This window comes from Labeo rohita, unplaced genomic scaffold (genome assembly GCF_022985175.1).
Source record: "Labeo rohita strain BAU-BD-2019 unplaced genomic scaffold, IGBB_LRoh.1.0 scaffold_211, whole genome shotgun sequence".
In the NCBI taxonomy this organism is placed as follows: domain Eukaryota; kingdom Metazoa; phylum Chordata; class Actinopteri; order Cypriniformes; family Cyprinidae; genus Labeo; species Labeo rohita.
Window position 1 is genome coordinate 1 of NW_026128341.1, and position 15,365 is coordinate 15,365.

Sequence of the window (15,365 nt, forward strand, 5' to 3'; positions counted from 1 at the left end):
AAACTCAATGAACATTGTTCTCCAGTCTCTGAAAAGATGATCTGAGCCAATGAGATGAAAGTCTAAAGTCACACCATGTTTCTCTCTGTTTTTCTCCCATTGTTATTTATTTCTTTTTCATTTGTTTCTGCCTCACGGCATTTCACAGTTGTTTTGCATTTCCGCTCTCTTTGTCTCTTTCATTTTCTTTCAGTGCCTGTATATTTACTTGCACATCAGATTCTGTTCTACTACTTCTTCATAATGATTTAGGGACTGTTAACACTTCTCAGCTTTAAAATTGCCCGACAACATAGCCATGAAATGGAACGTGTTATATAAATAAAAATTGTATTACAGAAGAAAAAATCCTACATATGGTCTGCATTTGTAAATGTATCAAAAATGGAATTTATTCACTCACAATATTTCAGTCCCAGTTCATCAGGCATTGTTATTTTATTTTATTTTATTATTTTATTTTATTTGTATCAATTTATTTTTATTTTTATTTTATTTTATATTTTATTTTATTTTTATCAATTGCCTACAGGTGTGCAAAGGTAATTGTTAAATAATTCTATTTAAAAATCCAGTCATTTTAAAATGAATGGATGTAATCCCGGGGTCCATGTTATTTTAGTACAATATATTATTATTATAGTTTTTTTAATCAACATTTTTATTTTTATATTTTCTTTTTTAATTTTCATTTTTGTTAAAGATTTAGTAATTTTGTGGTTTTGTCATTTTTTTTAGTTGTTTCTTTCCTTCTTTTATTTAATTTAAGCAGTGTTGCCAAGTCCGCAGTTTTCCCATGAAATTGGGCTACTTTAACACTGTTACTGTGCCGCTCTGTTTCATATCCGCAGATTGAAGCGAACCCAATAACGTGATATTTATCCCCTGAATGTGATTTTTATCAGGAGAACCCCACCAAAAAAAAACATGTATTTTACCCCCTAAAATGCGGGGGACCCCCCTCGAAATACAATTGGGCTAGTTTTGAGTAGCAATTGGGCGGGGTTTGTTGTGAAAACCTGGCAATCCTGAGTTTAAGTTAGCGATAAATAACCCTGAGATCAAGAGATTGTGCTAAATTTGATTTGTCTTGAAAGACCAGTAAAAAACTTTTGAGTCTTGATTTGTGACTCCAGATATCTGTAGACTTAGCAAGTTTCCAATGAGATTGCAGTGTTTACATGACTCAATACTACCTGATGTTTTGCAGAATTTCATTTTGAAATATTTATGTAGCCTGCATGTAAACATAGTCAGTGAGTCATTATCGCACTTTCTGCCTTTCTGTCAGTTGCCTTTAGACCCACAGCGACTAATCATCAAATACACACAAAGTACACGTTTGACTTGATGACTTTTTTTCATGTGATCTTATATACAGTGCTGCCTGAAAGTTTGTGAACCCTTTAGAATTTTCTATATTTCTGCATAATGTGACCAAGAAGTTAATCAGATTTTCACAAAAGTCCTGAAAGTTGACAAAGGAGATGAAAATATATAGTATGTCATTTATTTATTGAGAGAAATGGTCCAGTGTTAAATATTTGTGAGTTGCAAATGTATGTGAATCTCTAGGATTAGCAGTTAATTTTAAGGTGAGATTAGAGTTTATTTGTTCAGATGTGTTATCAATCAATAGGATGACTATCAGGTGCTAGTGTATGCCCTGTTTTAATTAAAGAACAGGAAGAACAGGAGTCTGATCATGTTTGTGGAAGTGAATCATGGCATGAACAAAGTAGATCTCTGAGAACCTCAAAAAAAGAGTTGTTGTTGCTCATCCGGGTAGAAAAGGTTACAAAACCATCTCTAAAGAGTTTGGACTCCACAAATCCACAGTCAGACAGACTGTGTACAAATGGAGGAAATTCAAGGCCACTATTACCCTCCCTAGGAGTGGTCGACCAACAAAGATCACTCCAAAGCAAGACTTGTAATAGTCTGCAAGGTTGCAAAGTACTTCAGGGTAACTTTTAAGCACATAAAGGCTTTTCTCGCATTGGTTAATATTAATGTTTATGAGTCCATCTTCAGGAGAATGATAAACAACCATGGTATGAATGGCAGAGTTGCAAGGAGGAAAGCCAAGAAACTCTCCAAAAAAAAAAAAAAAAAAAAAAAAAAAAAACCTGCGGTTATTGCTTCAAAAAGGGGTAGATACTGATAGCAAAGGTTCACATACTTTTGCAACTCACAAATATTTAACACTGGATCATGTTTTTCAGTAAATAAATGAAAAAGAATATTTTTTGTCTCATTTGTTTGATTGGATTCTCAACTTTCAGGACTTTTGTGAAAATCTGATGTAGAGCCCGACCGATTTATCGGCAGGCCGATATTATCGGCCGATATTAGGCATTTTCCAAACTATCGGTATCGGCATTTATAATGGCCGATAAATGAATATTTCAAAAATAAAATAAAAATGGACGAAACACCCTTCAACCATGTCATGAGTGTTGGCGTTGTATAGTTTGTCCCCCAGAGGGCACTCTACACCGTCCCTGTTGGCAACACTCGTGTATAACGCGCCACACATCCTGCAACCTGCTGATCCAGCCAGAGTCGGGCAGAGAGAACCAGTTATCCGCGAGTGAGATCATCGGTGAAGTGTGTTCATGGTGAGTTGGTCACGAGACATACATTGCTTGAATAACAATTAAAAGAACATCCCCATCAGTTCTCTTAACTCAAATAAGCATGACACAATTCGTGACTATCATGTCCAGTTTTGCTGCTGTTAAATAAGCCGAGAGTGAAGCGAAATTAGCTAGTAATTACGTTACGTTGTTACAGTGTAGTTGACTGACTGTCCTTTTAACTTTTGACAATGAGACTGAAGTATTTCTTTAATAGCGTGACAGTTATAGCAATGAGACGTATCATCTCTCCTTGGCCTGTTATATTGAAAATGTATGTTTTACAATTTGCAGTATGACGTTATCCTTTGCTAAATTATGGCTTATCATAGACTAGCTAACCACAAAGCTAGCTAATGCCACTATCAGTGGAAGACCGCTAACGTTAACATTAATGAGCTTGGAAACCACAACGAACTTATTCTGCCTAAATAAAGTAATGATTACTGTATTTATAACTAGCATATCTCTAGTTACAGTCCCTGCATTGTAAAATGTAAGTTAGACTTGCGAGGAGTGAACATTTAGACATAGAGAAAAAGTATCAAACATAGCTTGTGCATAAAAGTTAGCTTTTCTTTTACATGTGTGTGAAATCCAATGACGCCAAGTGTGTGACTGTCGTTCAGCCGCAGCATTAACGAGTCACATAATGGATTTAGATCGCTAAATAGTAGGTTTTAGAAGGCAGGCAGCAACTGATGATTGAAAATGGTTTGATGTAGCTTGGTGGAAAGAATTTAAAAAGTGCAGGTAAAGGGATAAGCAAGCTGACATTGTAATTGTGACAATAAAAGAAACAAGTTTCTTTTTAAAATGCATTATCATATTATGTTAGTTAAAACTCATAAATAACTACAAATAACTAATGTTAGGGAAATCTGTTAATGTTCTGTTGCGCGTTTCCTAAATTTAAAAAAAAAAAAAAAAAAAAAATCGGCCGATATATCGGAATATTGGATTTTAAAACCAATAAATATTTGTATCGGTATCGGCCTTCAAAATCCTTCGGTCAGGCTCTAATCTAATGATGTTTTGTGTTACATTTATGCAAAAATGTAGAAAATTCTAAAGGCTTCACAAAGCTTCACTGTATATTCTACATTATCAGCAGCTGTTTCTGTGTAAATGCTTTGTTGTAAAAGCCATCCAGATTAACTGTCAAATGTATATTATGTTGATGTAATTTATTGTTAGGTAGTTGTAGTTTCTCAATCATTAGAGAATAAAACAAATAAAGATGACAATAAGAAAAGCTTTTAGTGCAGAAAAGTGTTTGCAGAGAGAGAAACACAATCTAGTGTGCAGATGTTGTGAGTTCGTGTTTGTGTTTTCGGCTAGGCTAAAATATGATGCATTTATTCATTTGTGTCTGCATCGCTTGATAAATATCCATTTGTTTTCTCTGGATCAGCATGTCTTTCCGCTGCCATCTGATAGGTTTTATTCTCGCTGTTTAGTCTGATGTACTGTCAGATGCTTTGTGAATCATACAGACGGACATATTTCTGTCTGAAAGTCTGGCACACTGCATTTGAGAGTTTTTCCTCACGATTTATGCATTTGCGAGGCCTTTGTGTGAGTTGTTTGCAAATGCCACAACCTGAAATGTCTTCTCTTTTCACCTCAGATATTTCTGCATTTACATTTGCTTTCATCCAAAGCCACTTACAGTGCATTCAAGGTATTACATTTTATCATGCATTTCTTAGGAATCGAACCCATGACCTTGACGTCACTAGTGCCATTCGAGCTACAAGAACGATGGCAGATAAATAGATGAAAAAGTCCACCTTTTCAATTTTGTTTTTAATTCTTTTGAAATGCAAGTCTAATCTGAACCGTCAGAGATTCACTCTGGTCCATAACAGCTTTCATCCCATTAAGTGTCTTATTTGTGTGATGGAAATCATTGTGACAGTCTTTGACAGCTCAGCTTGTCATTTTCTTTTCAGCAGGACTTGTGTGTTTGTGTTTCTTTCAGGTCCTGCAATCTCTAAGACTAAAGGCTCTAAGACTAAACATGTTTTGAGGCAAAAAAGCCAAAAAATTATCAAAAATGCAAATATTGTTGATATAAGAGCACAGTGGTAATTGCATCACACAAATAACACTGATAACAAGCCTAATTTACATAGAAAAGCCTAATTTACATAGAAAGGCATGCATGTTTGCACTGTAATAAATGATAATGACTTAATTTAAATACTTGTGTAGTTAATATGAATTTTACTTGGTGAGTAAAACAAGTTTTAGCTCTGAAATACAATGCACATTTGTTGAAAGTTGATATTTCAATAATTTAATAGCACATTTGTATGTTTACAGTTGTCTGATGTCTTAAAATACAATATTTTTGTTTTATTATGGTTGTTTTTTTTTTTATATATATATATGGTTATATATACATACACTCCCAGTTTGAACGGTTTTTGAATATTTTTACTATTTAAAATAACTTTTTAATTTTAATTTATTTTAAAATGTAATTTATTCCTGTGATTTCAAAGCTGAATTTTTAGTGTCATTACTCCAGTCACATGATCCTTCAGAAATTATTCTGATATTCGGATTTGCTGCTCAAATAAACAATTATTATTATTATTATGTTGAACACAACTGAGCAGAATTTTTTAAGGTATCTTTGATGAATAGAAAGTTCAGAAGAAAAGCATTTATCTGAAACAGAAATCTTTTGTAACATTATAAATGTATTTATCATCACTTTTGATCAATCCTTAAAGCATCCTTGCTAAATAAAAGTATTAATTAATTTTTTAAAAAAATATACTGACTCCAAGCTTTTGAATGGTATAAAGTATAATGTTACGAAAGCTTTTTATTTCAGATAAATGCTGATCTTTGGATCTTTCTATTCATCAAAGAATCCAGAAAAAATGTACTCAACTGTTTTAAATATTGATAATAATAATCATAATAATAATAATAATTATAATGTTTCTTGAACAGCAAATCAGTATGTCAGAATGAAGACTGGAGTAATGATGCTAGAAATTCAGATTTGATCACAGGAATAAATTACATTTTAAAATATATTCAGATAGAAAGCAGTTATTTTAACAGTAAAAATATTTCTAAATTTTCCAGTAAATTTGACAGTTTTTGCTGTACTTTGGATAAAATAAATGCAGGCTTGATGAGCATCATCATGAGCTCATTATGATGTTTATTAATGTATAAAGCAGATTTATGTATTTATTTATCCTGAGCTCATTTTGATGTTTATTAATATTCAGCTGAATGATTGCTTTAAATTTGGTCTCTATTTATTTATTAATTGTTAATTTATTGACCTATTTTTATGTCATTAGCCTTATTTATGTATATATCATGAGCTCATTATGATGTTTATTATATTATTTTTTGTTTGTTTATGTCACAAACACCAGTTTTCCAAACCTTGAAAATCAGTTGCACTTGTTTAATACTGTTCCTTAATAATAGCAGCTAATTTCTGATACTAATACATAATTGCGGTCTAATTTTGCAAAGAAAATCATTGTAAAATTCATGACTTTTCCTTGTTTTTCCTCAGGCTGGAATATCAGACACACTTTCCTTCGACCCTGACAGTTTTAAAGGTCGAACTCTATTAAAAATCAGACTCTATAGAGAAACTGAGTGCTTGTTCAGTCCTATTAAACCCTGCCGGGGGAAATATCTCCTTTTATTGACTGTCTGTTATATTGTTCTGTGTGTTTGTCAGGAATTTTCCGCAGTGTCTTTTATGATCTGAAGTCAGTGTTTGTTTGAACCTTCTTTCACACACAGAAATGATGTTGTACATGTCACAGTTCAGTTTGATTTAAAGGCACATTTTTACATTGTCCTTGTAAACTGAAGCTCCTCTTTTCTTTCCTCCGTCAAGTTCAGTTTTCTAATACAAGCATCTCATACCTGCTATTATAAATTGCAAATCTTACCTAGACATTTGCATTATCCGTAAAAGACACATCTGAAAGGATATTTCAACAACATCTGCTTGCAAAGGCCCTGTCAGGTCGACTCCGAGGGAGGAAATTATTGCGATTGTGTTGTTTGTATGCATAGTTTCAGTACCTGATTCGTAGCATTATACAAAGCGTGCAAATTAATGGCGGTCACACGCTGCAGCTTCCCAGCTTGCGAATAAAAATGCAGAGAGCGTGCGTGACAATATCATCCATCTAAATATGTGCAGATTCCTGCGTGTTACTGTGCAAAACTAAGACAAACATTTTTCATCACGCAAAAGAGGATTTCAGAGAAAAAGTGCAGAGATTCTGTAGATCTTTCTGGCTTAAGTTCTGTCAGATATCTGCATTTGTATCTGCTGTAGGTCATGATGCTTTATAGCTTTTTAATAGTATCTATTAAAGATGACGTCAGATCAGTGTCTCACACATAGACATAAGAAAACGTGACTGAGAGAGATATTGACCTGTGGGAGTTTTTATGAAGTCTTTTTTAATGAAACACCCCAGTGTGACACCAGAGACTGATGAATTTAATGTGGTAAGACATTAGACTTATTTATTCACCTTATTATTATGTATTTGTTTGGCAGTTTATTTATATGTCTGTGTTAAGAGCTCATTATGATGTTCATTAATGTAAAATTGAGTGATTCTCTTCATGATGAAGTTCTTGCTTTTTATTTAAATATTTATTTATGTGTCATGAGCTTATGATGATGTTCATTATTATAAAACTAAATGATTTTTGCTTTTGGTATTTATTTATTTATTTATTTATGTGTCATGAGCTCATTATGATTTTTTTTTTCTACAGCTGATGTTTATTCTTTTGTTCATGTGTCATTAGCTTTGTTTGTTTGTTTATTTATGTATCATGAGCTTATTATGATGTTTATTATTCTGCAGCTAAATGATTTTTGGTTTTTTATTATTTATTTATTAATTAATTGTTTATATATGCTATTTATTTATTTATTTATTTATTTATTTATTTAATAGTGTCATGACTTCATTATGATAACTTTACTTTTGATCTTTATAAATTGATTTATTTTTGTTTTTACATCATTAGCTTTATTTATTTATTTACCATGAGCAGCTCACTATGATGTTTACTATTTTACAAGTGAATGATTGTTTGACTTTTGCCCTATTTTTTTTATTTACTGATTTTTATAGATTTTTGTTTGTCATTAGCTTCCCTGTTTATTTATACACTGACCAAAATTATAAATGCAACACTTTTGTTTTTGCCCATTTTTCATGAGCTGAACTCAAAGATCTAAGACTTTTTCTGTGTACACAAAACACCTATTTCTCTCAAATATTGTTCACAAATCTGTCTAAATCTGTGTTAGTGAGCACTTCTCCTTTGCCGAGATAATCCATCCACTTCAAAGGTGTGGCATATCAACATGCTGATTAGACAGCATGATTATTGCACAGGTGTGCCTTAAACTGACCACAATAAAAGGCCACTCTAAAATGTGCAGTTTTACTGTATTGGGAAAACCAGTAGAAAACCAGTCAGTATCTGGTGTGACCACCATTTGCCTCACGCAGTGCAACATATCTCCTTTGCATAGAGTTGATCAGGTTGTTGATTGTGGCCTGTGTAATGTTGATCCACTCCTCTTTAATGTTTGTGCGAAGTTGCTGGATATTGGCAGGAACTGGAACACGCTGTCGTATACACCGATCCAGAGCATCCCAAACACGCTCAAAGAGTGACATGTCCGGTGAGTATGCTGGCCATGCAAGAACTGGGATGTTTTCAGCTTCCAGGAATTGTGTACAGATCTTTGCAACATGAGGTGATGGTTGTGGTTGAATGGCACAACAATGGGCCTCAGGATCTCGTCACGGTATCTCTGTGCATTCAATATGACATCAATAAAATGCACCTGTGTTCATTGTCCATAACATACACCTGCCCATACCATAACCCCACCGCCACCATGGGCCACTCGATCCACAACATTGACATCAGCAAACCACTCACCCACACGACACCATACACGCTGTCTGCCATCTGCCCTGTACAGTGAAAACCGGGATTCAACCGTGAAGAGAACACCTCTCCAAAGTGCCAGACACCATCGAATGTGAGCATTTGCCCACTCAAGTCGGTTACGACGATGAACTGCAGTCAGATCGAGACCCCAGTGAGGATGACGAGCATGCAGATGAGCTTCCCTGAGACGGTTTCTGACAGTTTGTGCAGAAATTATTTGGTTATGCAAATTGATTGCTGCAGCAGCTGTCCGGGTGGCTGGTCTCAGGCGATCTTGGAGGTGAAGATGCTGGATGTGGAGGTCCTGGGCTGGTGTGGTTACACATGGTCTGCGGTTGTGAGGCCGGTTGGATGTACTGCCAAATTCTCTGAAATGCCTTTGGAGACGGCTTATGATAGAGAAATGGACATTCAATTCACGGGCAACAGCTCTGGAGGACATTCCTGCAGTCAGCATACCAATTGCACGCTCCCTCAAAACTTGCAACATCTGTGGCATTGTGCTGTGTGATAAAACTGCACATTTTAGAGTGTCCTTTTATTATGGCCAGTCTAAGGCACACCTGTGCAATAATCATGCTGTCTAATCAGCATATTGATATGCCACACCTGTGAGGTGGATGGATTATCTCAGCAAAGGAGAAGTGCTCACTAACACAGATTTAGACAGATTTGTGAATAATATTTGAGAGAAACAGGGCTTTTGTGTACATAGAAAAAGTCTTAGATCTTTGAGTTCAGCTCATGAAAAATGGGGGCAAAAAAAAAAGTGTTGCGTTTATAATTTTGTTCAGTGTACATTCATTCATTCATTCATTCATTTTTGTGTTTTGAGCTCATTATTATGTTTATTATTCTACATCTGAATGATTGCTTAACTTTTGGTCTCTTTTTTTATTTATTTACTGGTTAATTGATTTAATGATTTTTGTTTATATGTCATCAGAATCCTTATTTATTTATTTACTTATTTATTTAACTCATTGTGATGTTTATTATTGTACATCTAATTGATTGCTTGACTTTTGATTTTTTTTTAATTTATTTACAGATTTACTGATTTTTGTTTGTCATTAGCTTCCCTTTTTATTTATTTATTTATAGAAGTGCTTTGAACTCGTGATTTAGTCATGGTGATTAATCTAGAACTGAATGATTCTATTCATGATTTTATTGTTTTACTTTTTAAAATGTATTTATTTATTTTACTTGCTTTTATTTAAATTTTTAATGTTTATATGTTGTGAGCTTATTTATTAGCTTAATAAATTTGTATTTTGTAATAAATAAATGTATTATGATACTCTTTATGCTTAAATTATTTTATTTCTCTCTCTTTCTACTAGATAATTTTTTGTCATGATTATTAATTTATGTGTCATGAGTTTATAATGTTAATTAATCTGAAAATCAGTAACTCCCTACATAAAGTTCTTGTTTACTTTCTGTCTTATTTAGGTATTGCTGTATGTTTGTGCTGTATATTTGTTGTGAGGAAATTTATTTTTATTAAGAGCAGGAAAGTTTATATGAAGCAAAATCCATGAAACACAACATGTTGATGATTTGATGTCAAATGCTGGTAGCTTTATATAATATAAGACGTTTTTTAGAACTTGATGTCATATTTGTTGATGCATCACCTCCCAATGGTTTCTTATATCAAAGAGCTTCTAATAATATTTGACTTGGACGTAAATTAGTTGAAGATCTGATTAAGGCTGTAGGGCAACTTCGAAACACTATGTTTGCAACATAATTCAGAATGGCAGATAATCTAGTTGGATGGAAATTGAAATCGCTGGGTTCACAGATGTCAGCATGACCCGGAGGATCAGAGAAAGAAATCCATATATATACTGTACCGTTTAAAAGATTTATGCGAAAAGGTACGTGGCATTTTGAGCTGTCTGTGGTGCTGGAGGGTTTAAGATTTGAGAAATATGGCGTGTTTTTATGGTTTGTGCTGCCATAGATACTCATTGGGGAGGAGGAAGCAGAACATCAGATGTGTTATGTACCTTCAGCACTTCACCTCAGATGATCTGTTGCTGTCTGTCTGTGGTGATGTGCTGCAGATCTAGATCTTGCACAGATTGTCAGCTCAATGTTTGTGTGCAGAAAGTAGGTAGTGCAGTGAAACTTATATCAGGGCTTTAATGCTTCACCTGCTTTGTTTTCATGTTCTGATTTCTGAGTCTGATGTCATTATTCAGTCTCTCCAACACTATATAAACTGTGACAGTTCATGTGATCATTTTAATGATTATGAAACTCATTAAATGACAGCAGGTGTCATGAGCTCATTATGATGTTCCTTCAACTAGAACGGAATGATTCTCTTCATGAAAGTTCTTGTCTTTTATTTATTTGTTTAAATGACATGTGCTTGTTATTTGTCATGAGCTCAATGTTTGTTTATGTATGCATGTATGGATGAATGTGCATATTTATTTATTTACGTATTTATGTATGTATTTGTTTATTTATGTGTTAGATCATTATCATGTGCCTGTCATGAGTGTGATGTTCATTTATTTATTTGTTTATTTGTCATGAGTTGATTATCATGTTGCATTAATCTAAAACGGAATGTTTTTTGTGGAAATTATTTTTTTCATGTTGAAGGTCTTGATTTATTTGTTTATGAATTATGTCAGAAGCTCCATGTTTTTTTTTATTATTTATTTCTTTACATGTCATGCATTCATCGTTATTTGTCATGAGCTCAGTGTGATTTATTTGTTTGTTTGTTTGTTTATTGATTGATTTATTGATTTTTGTTTTTGTCATTAGCATCCCTATTTATTTATTTATTTACTTATTATTTATTTATGTGTCATGAGTTCATTATTGTTCATTAATCTAAAAGTGACTGATTTTCTTCATGTGCAAGTTATTGCTGTATATATTTATTATCTATTTAATGTTTGTTTGTATGTCATTAGAGTCCCTATTTATTTATTTATTTATTTATGTGTCATGAGTTCATTATTATGTTAATTTAATCTAAAAGTTTTTCTTTCTAATTTTCTTCATGTGGAAGGTATTGCTGTATTTATTTATTTATTTATTTATTTATTTATCTATGTATTTATTATTTATTTATCTCATGTGCTTATTTATTTGCTTATGTCATGTGCTCATTGTTACTTATTTATGTTTTCATGTATTTATCATGAGTTTATTATCATTGTTATTAATCTAGAATTGACTTATTTTCATGTGGAAGTTATTGCTGTATTTATTTATTATCCATTTATTTATTATTTATTCATGACATGATTTTATTTTTTTTAATTTTTTGCTTATTTAGTTGTTTATATCATGCTTACTGTTATTTATTTATTACATTACCTTAATGTTCTTTTTTTTTTGTTTATTTATTGCCATGAGTTTATTATTATTGTTATTAATCTAGAACTGACTGATTTTCTTTATGTGGAAGTTATTGCTTTATTTATTTATTTATTTATTTGTTTGTTTAATTTTTTGTCATGGGATCAGTTTTTTGCTTGTTTATTTGTTTATGTTGTGCTCATTGTTATTTGTTTGTTGGTTTGTTTGTTTAAAGAGTGACCTCAGTGTTTGTTATTTATTTATTTATTGTCATGAGCTCAGTGTTTGTTTTTACTTGTTTATTTATTGAAGGAATGACCTCAATGTTCATATTTGGGATTTATTTATTGTCATGAATTCAGTGTTTGTTTGTTTTTTGGTGTTGTGCTCGTTGTTTATTTATTTATTTATTTATTGTCATAAACTCAATGTTTGTTCTTATTTATTTATATTTATTTATTTTCAAAGGAATAACATCAATTGTATTGCATTTTAAATGTATTTATTGTTTTGAATTCAATGTTTGTTTTTATGTATTTATGTCATGTGCTCATTGTTATTTATTTATTTATTGTCATGAGCTTAATGTTTGTTTTTTTACCTATTTATTTGTGTGTTTAATTGTTTTATGAGTTAATTAACATTTTCATTAATCTAGAACTAAAGGATTGATTGATTCATTTACATATTTATTTTAAGTTATCTGCTCAATGTTTGTTTTTATCCACTTATTTGTCATGAGTTCACTATTGTGCATTGATCTATAACTGATTGATTATCTTCATGTGGTTCGTGATTTTCATTCTGTCTTTATTTTATTCATTTATGTCATGAGCTCAATTTTAATTAATTAATTAATTTATTTGTCATAAACTCATTGTTTGTTTATTGTGCTTGTGTTCAGTATTTGATCTCTCAGGCTCTGCTTTATTATTAGAATGTAAAGTCTATCATAATAGCATATGTGTAATGATGGACTGATTTCAGATCAGCTGTCAGACCTGGAAGAAGATCAGAAACAGCACACTGCACAAATGACTTAACATTCATGTTTAACATTAGCAAAAACCCCTACTCTGAATCTCACTTACATATATGGCAGTGTGTGAACATTCATGTGTTTTTGAACAGGTTTAATTACAGATCTACCCATCATCTGACCACCAACGGTTTCTATGAGTTCCTCAACTGGTTTGATGAGAGAGCCTGGTATCCTCTGGGGCGAATTGTTGGAGGAACGGTGAGTCATGATTAAGTTCATTCTTGTCTGATATCTGATTCAGGTTTATGTGCATTTGAGACCGGTTTCTGTGTGTTCCTGCAGGTCTATCCTGGTTTGATGGTGACCGCAGGTCTGATTCATTACATCTTGAACCTTGTCCACCTGACCGTCCACATACGGGATGTCTGCGTATTCCTGGCGCCCGTCTTTAGTGCTCTGACTGCGATCGCCACCTTTCTGCTGACACGTGAGCTGTGGAATCAGGGTGCAGGGCTTCTGTCGGCCTGCTTCATGGCCGTCGTGCCCGGATACATCTCGCGCTCAGTGGCCGGATCATTTGATAATGAGGCCATCGCCATATTCGCCCTGCAGTTCACCTACTTCCTGTGGGTAAGAGAAAGCACTGAAGGAAGCTTGGTTTCACTTTATGAATTGAACTGGGAGTGAATCATTCTGTGTTTGTTCAGGTGAAGTCGATCAAAACCGGATCAGTGTTCTGGACCGTCGGATGTTGCCTCGCATATTTCTACATGGTGAGTGTGAATGATGTAGTGAATTCAGTCAGTATGTCTACAGTGAAAAGGAAGTGTGCTTAAATATGCACTTGTAGTGCACTTCACACCTTAAAAGTGTGTATTTAAAAAACTGTACTTGCAGATAATATTAGTGAAATAAAAGGCCACTTAAGTATATTTAAAGAGAGTTCACTTACATGACTGTTTCTTACACACTTAAGTACGCTTTTAATGATTATGATGAAAACTTTAAAGTATATTTTAAATCATTGTTTTATTAATCTTTTGCCATACTTTAAAGAAGTGCACTTATTTTGATGTGCACTAAACATACTAATGCACATGTAAAGTACTTGGTTATAATTTGAACTGTAGTGTTATTGAATAATACATTTAAAGTTAATATATTTTAAATGTGCTAGTTTACTTAATCATTAAAAATGTTTAAATACATGATGAGTTTTCGTAAATTCTTGTCAGTACATGCAGCAGTAAACTTTAGCCATATTTCAAAAAAAGTAATTATGAAACATAAAGATGTGCTTTAATTGACTTAAGTGGGTCTAATTGCTAATTGCATTGATTTGCATTTAAAGGGGTCATCAGATGCTAAGTTCACTTTTTCATGTTGTTTGAACATTAATGTGTGTTGGCAGTGGATGTACAAATCTACCCTATAATGATAAAAATCCATGCAGTGGTTTTTAATTAATCTGTAAAAATAATATTCCCTTTTTCAAATCGAGCCATTCTCAGATGCCTGTCGGTGTGGCGTCACACCCACAGAGGCCGCTCCCACAATGGTTGATTGACATGAGCATTTTACCTCAGATCAGCTGTCAAAGTCTGACCTCCACTGTTTCGATGCTGGAGCAGGGATATAAGTTAAACAAGAATATCTTCGATTGAGCAATTGAGGTGTTGTGTTGCTGGATGTAATAATGAACATAGTGGTCGTCATTTACTCCCGACATCTGAGCCACTGAAGATGCAGTGGATTATGTTTGTTTGTGAAGGAAATGCGGGTCCCGATCTACATATATCCATCTATGTTCACGTGAATCATTCATGATCCAGCTTCACTTACAGCAGAAGTATGTACAAGGGTTTTTTATGAATCTTTGCGATCGCCTTTCCTAATAACATGCTAGTTAGCAAGTTTAGCAGCTAAACGCAGCTAAAGTAAACAGGCTCGTCACTCCACAGAGAGAAGAGAGGGGCGGGGCGAGCACAGCTCATTTGCATTTAAAGCAGCCTCGACCAGAATGGGATGATTTTTGCAGAGCTGATTTTGGCAAGGTAAAAAGGGTGTTGTTTTACACTACCATTGAGAATTTTTAACCAAAGTATATTATAGACTTTTCATTAAGACCCTAAAGAATCATATCAATGTGGAAAATGGGCATCCGATGACCCCTTTAAATGTAATTTTCATTATTTGCACATAGCATGGAATTAAAAACCTGAAAACATTACATTCAAATCATTTTTGTACATTATTTCCATAATAAGTACTTAAAAGTTGTAAAAGTATGTGCACTTTAACATCTTTTTCATAAGGGTATTGAAGACATTTTCATCACATTAGAAAGATCTGATCTCGAACACTCTCAAACAACAGACTGAATCTCTTTGCTGTTTGTGCTGATTGATTCTGTG

At 33.3% G+C, this 15,365-nt stretch overlaps 2 protein-coding genes across 2 annotated transcripts in view; one reads left to right on the top strand and one right to left on the bottom strand.

Annotated features, from left to right (window-relative positions):
- Positions 1 to 2,424: 2,424 nt before the first annotated feature.
- Positions 2,425 to 14,201, top strand: LOC127159363 (dolichyl-diphosphooligosaccharide--protein glycosyltransferase subunit STT3B-like; the record flags this gene model as incomplete). The annotated part of the gene is made up of 5 exons (XM_051102215.1): positions 2,425 to 2,621; positions 13,101 to 13,209; positions 13,294 to 13,581; positions 13,659 to 13,724; positions 14,187 to 14,201. Coding segments are annotated over 5 exons (675 nt in total), but the record flags the coding sequence as incomplete, so codon positions are not given.
- A 337-nt stretch (positions 14,202 to 14,538) lies between these two features.
- LOC127159367 (dolichyl-diphosphooligosaccharide--protein glycosyltransferase subunit STT3B-like) overlaps positions 14,539 to 15,365 on the bottom strand; it is an 18,561-nt gene continuing 17,734 nt past the window's right edge. Inside the window, exon 5 of the mRNA XM_051102218.1 lies at positions 14,539 to 14,573. Coding sequence (XP_050958175.1) covers positions 14,539 to 14,573 — 35 coding nt within the window. The remainder of the gene's footprint in view (positions 14,574 to 15,365) is intronic.